This window comes from Hippocampus comes, unplaced genomic scaffold (assembly GCF_001891065.2).
Source record: "Hippocampus comes isolate QL1 unplaced genomic scaffold, H_comes_QL1_v1.1 scaffold17, whole genome shotgun sequence".
In the NCBI taxonomy this organism is placed as follows: Eukaryota; Metazoa; Chordata; class Actinopteri; order Syngnathiformes; family Syngnathidae; genus Hippocampus; species Hippocampus comes.
This window is the reverse complement of record NW_017805002.1, coordinates 1,762,877-1,769,508: the sequence shown is the minus strand read 5'-3', so window position 1 is coordinate 1,769,508 and position 6,632 is coordinate 1,762,877. Positions and strand designations below refer to the sequence as shown.

Below are 6,632 nucleotides of genomic sequence, written 5' to 3'. Positions count from 1 at the left end.
CTTTGGCCTCTGTGTTGTTTATGCTTTTTTTTTTTTTCTTCAATTCAATATTCTGAAAATGTTTGCCATCTCTTATCAGAGAGCACACATGCATGCAGCCAGTGTCGTGTCCACCCAATGGTCGTGGGTGGCAACAGGGCACCAACCTCCGGCCAAGCTGCCCACTCACGAGCTGGCCCGGCTCCCATGGAGACGATTCATAAACAGTTGTATGAACTGCTAAACCTCAGTGGAAGTGTGTTGTATGGTGGATATTGGCGTATAGCACTGGCACAAAGTAAAGTCATGCATTGTGTTAACATGTCATACAGTAGAGCAGTGATGGGCTTTGGTGGCCAGCGGGCCACACTCTGAGTGGCCCCTCATTGCTAATAAAAATTACGAAATAGATACTGTACATAGATTCAGACACACACACACACACACACACACACACACACACACACACGTTTCCTCGATCGCATTGGATCTCTGCATACTCGCGGTTTGGCCCCACAGTATGTTTAAAATTCAATTGTCAAATATTTTTTTTTCGGGAAACGCATCATGGAGGTTCATGAGCATTTTAGGAGAAATTATTAGGTTGAAAAACTCTGAACCCCCCAATGACCATCAGTCATATTCCGATTTTTGTGATTTGCGGACTGGCACTATATTTATGGCATTTTGTCATATATCTGGTATGGAAGTGTGTGGAGCGAGAGTATGTGGCACCCCAGTAGCGCTGATCATAAAATTGTGGCTCCTTCCAACATTTAAGTTGCCCACGCCTGCAGTTCAGTCTGAATTCTACAGCGGCAATTGCAGATTTTTGCAGTTGGAGAAGGGTGTTTTGGGTTTTTTTTTTTTTTGGCTCCACATTTTAAGCAGTCCAACCTCCGGCCAAGCTGCCCACTCACGAGCTGGCCCGGCTCCCATGGAGACGATTCATAAACAGTTGTATGAACTGCTAAACCTCAGTGGAAGTGTGTTGTATGGTGGATATTGGCGTATAGCACTGGCACAGACAAAGTACAGTAATGCATTGTGTTAACATGTCATACAGTAGAGCAGAGATGGGCTTTGGTGGCCGGCGGGCCACACTCTGAGTGGCCCCTTATTGCTAATGAAAATTAAGAAATAAATACATAGAAAAATACACTATAGCTTTTCCAGGTGAATTTAATTTGACCATCTCTAAAATTTTGAGTACACATGTTCACCCGATCATTATTTCTTCTTCAAGAAGGAGCCAATAAATAAACTTCCAAAGACATCCATGCCTTTCTGTGACTCTTCCAGTCTCTCTATATCTCTGCTGCAACCTGCTGTTGACAATGTGCTACACTCTCAATTCAGGGGCTACTTCCTTCAAGGTTTGGCCCCACAGTATGTTTAAAATTCAATTGTCCAAAAGATTTTTTTTTTCGGGAAATGCATCATGGAGGTTCATGAGCATTTTTAGGAGAAATTATTAGGTTAAAAAACTCTGGAACCCCCCCAATGACCATCAGTCATATTCCAATTTTTGTTATTTGCGGACTGGCACTATATTTATGGCATTTTGTCATATATCTGGTATGGAAGTGTGTGGAGCGAGAGTATGTGGCACCCCAGTCGCGCTGATCATAAAATTGTGGCTCTCTCCAACATTTAAGTTGCAAATTCCTGCAGTTCAGTATGAAATTTACAGCGGCAATTGCAGATGTTTACAGTTGGAGGTCTCCGTGGCGCTCTAGTCCTCACCTCCTGGCTGTATTTGCTGACGTAGCTGTAGATCTCGTGGAGGGCACTGAGCGCATTGAACTCGCTGGAGTGGAGGCGCGCCTGCTCAGCCAGATAGGCATTCATGTCCTGATCACTGATGGCAGGCAGGCGGTTGATGTCCGCGTAGTACCTGAAACGGGAGACGCGCGCTGTTAGACGTGGGCAATCTTTTTTTTTTTCTTCCTCTTCCAGTCGTCTGCGTCCACAGCGGCTGATTTACATCGGAGGCGCTAGAGCAGGACAATCGTGAATTCACTCATTGGTGCGCGCATGGGTTTGTGTAATTGCATTTTATTTACACCTTAAGCCTCAACCTACCATGTCGCCCCTTCTTCGGAAACAACAAGAGTGCCAAGAGCAGAGAACTTGTCATAGCTTGTGTTTGTTAAAAAAACATTGTCAGAGGACCTTGAAAAAAAATAATCGTATATGAAACTGTAGTTGCAATGTTGAGGGAAAAAAAAAATTAATTAACCCTTTCAGGGACAGCGGTTACTACAGTGGGCAGCTTATCATGTTATCAGGTTACAGGGTGCATGAAAGGGTTCAGTGCACATCAAGCCAACAGGAACAGTAACACCGAACATGTTGCAGCATGCATCAAACCAAATGCTCTTAATAAATCACACAATGCTAACATGTTGGCATTCATTTTTAATCTGACCCTGTTGCGTAAGCGATCAGCGTGCATGTCACATCCAACCGCTCATTTATTGAGGAGCTTTTCACACCGACATATATTTAGTCACACACAGAAATGGATACCTTTCTACCCAGCTTTTGTAGTGCGGGATGTCCTTGGCGTAAAGCAGCTTGGTGGAGGGTGAGTCTTTGCCCAGCCGGTGCTCGGAGGTGGAGCACGAGTCCATGAAGGTCTGAGCCACCACAGACAGGCAGGCATCCGTGATGCTGCTCTTATGAATGTCAAAGACAAACTGCGGGTTTTTGATCACGTTCACCCAGAAGCGCAGGGGAAGGCTGGGAATAGCACAGGGAAGAAAGATGTAGTGTGGAACAGTTTCTGTTTAGATGAAATATCTAGTGACATGGCATATTTTCAAATATCAAATATTTTCATGGTGCATTCCGACTTCCTTCCACATTCCAAAAACATGCATGTTAGATTCACTGAAAACTCAAAATCGTGCATTGGTGTTAATGACTTGGTTGTCCTGCAATTGGATAAGAGGAGAAAGAGTTATCGAGAAGGGATGGACGGATTTCCATCCATCCATCCATTTTCCGATCTGCTTGTCCTCACAAGAGTCACGGTATGTGCTGGAGCCTATCCCAGCCGTCTTCAGGCACGAGGTGGGGGACACCCTGAACCGGTTGCCAGCCCATCGCAGGGCACACACAGACTAAAAACCCACGCTCACACCCACACCTAGGGACAATTTAGAGTGTTCAATCGGAATGTGGGAGGAAAACGGGGTACCCGGAGAAAACCCACGCAGGCCCGGGGAGAACATGCAAACTCCACACAGGGAGGCCGGAGCTGGAATTGAACCCTGTCGCTAACCACTGGACCACCGGGCCGCTTGGACGGATTTCAAATATGTAATTAACCCTTTCAGGGACAACAGTTACTGCAGTGGACAGCTGCATAAAGACTTCATTTTGAATTCCCCCCCCCCCCCACTCCAAAATAAAGGCCATTGCCTTTCAGGGACAACGGTTACTCCAGTGGACAGCTGCATAAAGACTTCATTTTGAACCCCCCCCCCCCCACTCCAAAATAAAGGCCATTTTTTTCTTAAAAATAACTGACAAGTCTTAAAAATTGCAAAATGCAAAGTGCTCGAATATTTGATGAATTTGCAAATAATGTTACGCATTTTGACGTAAATAAACACTAACACTCGTTTAGTTGAGGCAGGTGGGAATCATGAATATGATCACAAAATTCACATAAAAAATGGGAAATATAATACGGTCACATTCAGTGAATGAGAAGAATATTCCCATTCATCCATCTTCTGTAGCGCTTGCCCTCATGGTTGCACCTGAGCTGGTGCTCATCTCGGCAATCTGGGTCCACCTTAGACCAGTCGCCAGTAAATCATAAACAATCTTCATGTGGTTGTGTTTTACGATTCACCCTCTTCACTGGAGAGCTTTGTCGAGATTATTCAATTCTAAATAGTTATATGCATTAGAGGCGAGTGTGAGCAGGAAAATGAGGCGTTGCCATCCTCTTTGCCTGTAAGTAAGCCGTAGAGCAGCAACAAAGAGGTACTCCTGCTGGTGATTTATAAAGTCCATTGCAGCGGAGGATCACTTGGAAAACACGACGCTCACCAGTTGCTCTTCCAGGTATGGCGGACATCCGTGTCGTAGATCCCGTGTCTGTCGGCCTGCTCATCCAGAAAGTCAAACATATATTTGATGGCGAGAGGCAGGGCGGTGCCGCGGCACACGGTGCTAAAAAGCGTCTCGAACAGGTCATCCACAAATTTCTGCAGCGTGCCCTGAAGAGAATATTAACACAGAATTAGCCTTTTTGGATTCAGATCCTTAGTCTGTGCATGCAATAATTGGATGGATGGATTCAAATACGTAAGTAATGGATCTACATAAACACTTCAGTTTTATTGTAAAAAAAAATCATATTTTTTTGTGTGCTGAGTACAGTTTAATGTATTAAAATATTGTTTCAGTGAAAATGTATTAATCTTATACAATCTGTTACAAAATGAAATATGAGTATGCCTGAGTAGAATTTAAACATCGATAGGAAATTAATAATTAAATCATTATCGGTGTATATGTAATTAAAAACATGGAAGTATTACAATAAAACATGATAGCCACATTTCAAAAAATAAAATAAAAATAAAAATCTTTGAAAAAATACAGAGTAAAAATAAGTAAATCATATTGATGATGACATTACTCGTGATACTTGCCTTTGTCGCCAAGAGCCTGGTGAGGTAAATCTCCGACACCATTTTGCTGCCTCGCTCGCCTTCCTTCTGGTCTCCGTGCTCGTGGTTCTTGACCAAGTGCCAAACTTTGACCCCGCTCTCCAGGTCGGGGGTCAGCATGGGCACGCGGGAGTGAGGGCTGTCGGGGCTGGTGGGTGTGGAGCGGAAGGGGATGTCCACGCCTGGAGGTTCAAATTTTCAGTTTCATTGACAGTTGGCATTTTGTTCAATCAAGACTATCGCGCCATCCCGTTTTGCAACACTGACTGATCTCTACATAGCGATGGGATTTTTTGATTTGACTTTGGTTCACCATGCTGTGTGTTGAGCTTCATGCGCTTCGCCATTCACAATTTTCACCTTTGTAAATGAAAGCTCCCAGTTGATTTTTGAATCATGTGGGTTTATCTTCTCGGTACCATGTCGTTGTTATGAAGGACCAATCTCGATCAACAGCTGACTGTCTAGAAATGATACTGTTGCCCTCGTGGAATGTTACAAATCGCGGTTCATTTGTTTTTCGTTGACAGTACTGACCATATCTGCTGATACTTCTTGGGAAGCTAGCTGAGCATGGGATGTTGAACGACGACATCTGTTTGGGCACCAACGCCACCACGCAGCGATCTGTCACCTGGACAATCAAAGGTAGGTGCTTGACTTTTTGTATATGCATCACAGTGCTGAATGATAGTCGGTGTACGCTAGACTGCATCCCGAAAAAGATGGGGTTGAACCAACTAGAGTCGACTTTACTGTTCAGGTAGTCAAAGTTTAAAGGGTTGAAGTTGCAAATGGGTTGAAGTTGCAAATGAGGTTTTTGGCATCTTGACTTCCAATGGGCCAAGCTGCGGACTTGCCGGTCTGCTGCTGTCGCTGGGCGAAGATCGTGAAGTTGTCATGACAAATGTGTCGCTTTCAGTTTCATAAAGTGACACAAGTGGTGAGACATTGGTTTGTGTTGTAGCAAACAACGTTGACGGTGAATAAAATTTGTGTTTGCATTTGTTGTCTGCGTATCCGTCTTGTCTGTGAGATTTGAAACATTCAAACAACTGCATTTCGTGTAATGGCGAATTGAATTTTTAATTATTTGTTTATATGTATGATCTTTGAATCTTGCTTGATGTGAATCGGTCCGTGGCACAAAAAAGCTGGGGCCCACTGTACTGTGCTGAAAAATATGCATGACATCATCGATAAATCGATTTGGCTTTCATTATATCGAAGTCTACAACAAAAAATTATTGCGTTGTTCATCCCCATACCATGAAGAAAACTCCTCCCACATTCCAAAAACATGAATGACAGGTTAATGGAACACTAAATTGTCCCCTGGTGTGGTTGTGAGGGCGAATGGTTGTTCCTCTCTGTGTGCCCTGCGATTGGCTGGCCACAAGTTCAGGGTGTCCTCCGCCTTCAACTCCAACGGGTCACTCAGCACCAACATTTTGCCAACAAAGAACCATAAATCCTCATCCAAGGCTGCCAGCCTCTGCATGGTAGCTGAAGAATTGACTATAGAGAGTGTACATGTGTTTATAAACCTAAGGAACAAAATGTCAATGTACAACGGGTAACATTGAATAATGATTTGTCCTCTGTGAACTGTTTGTGTGTACCGAGATTTCCTTGAGCAACAATTTAAAAAGGTTTGAAAAACAAAAAAATCATTCTTTCGGTTGTTTCCTCTTCTGTTTTTTTTTTTTTTTTGCACACCTGGTAGTGAAGGAGTGTGTTGAGTCTTTTCCAATCACCCTCGATCTTGGTGGTGATGTCTTCATCCTGAAGAACGACGCGAGCCGTCCTGCCCTGACGCCACTCTGTAGTGTGCGGAGAAAATCACAAAAAAATTGGGTCACATCCGAGAGGGCTGTTGGACCGTTACCTAGGTGATCTCATGCCCATAAATTGACTTGGTCAATGTGGTCCTTGGGCATCCAATTAACACGCTGCTTT

The 6,632-nt window shown here is 43.9% G+C and overlaps 1 protein-coding gene across 1 annotated transcript; it reads right to left on the bottom strand.

Moving 5' to 3' along the window:
- Positions 1-1,632: 1,632 nt before the first annotated feature.
- LOC109507026 (plexin-A2-like) lies at positions 1,633-5,721 on the bottom strand. The gene is made up of 5 exons (XM_019856148.1): positions 5,211-5,721; positions 4,656-4,855; positions 4,048-4,217; positions 2,512-2,724; positions 1,633-1,876 (listed from the first exon to the last, which is right to left on the bottom strand). Exons 1-5 carry the CDS (start codon positions 5,386-5,388, stop codon positions 1,633-1,635), a joined length of 1,005 nt encoding a protein of 334 aa, XP_019711707.1. The 5' UTR covers positions 5,389-5,721.
- Positions 5,722-6,632: the final 911 nt, after the last annotated feature.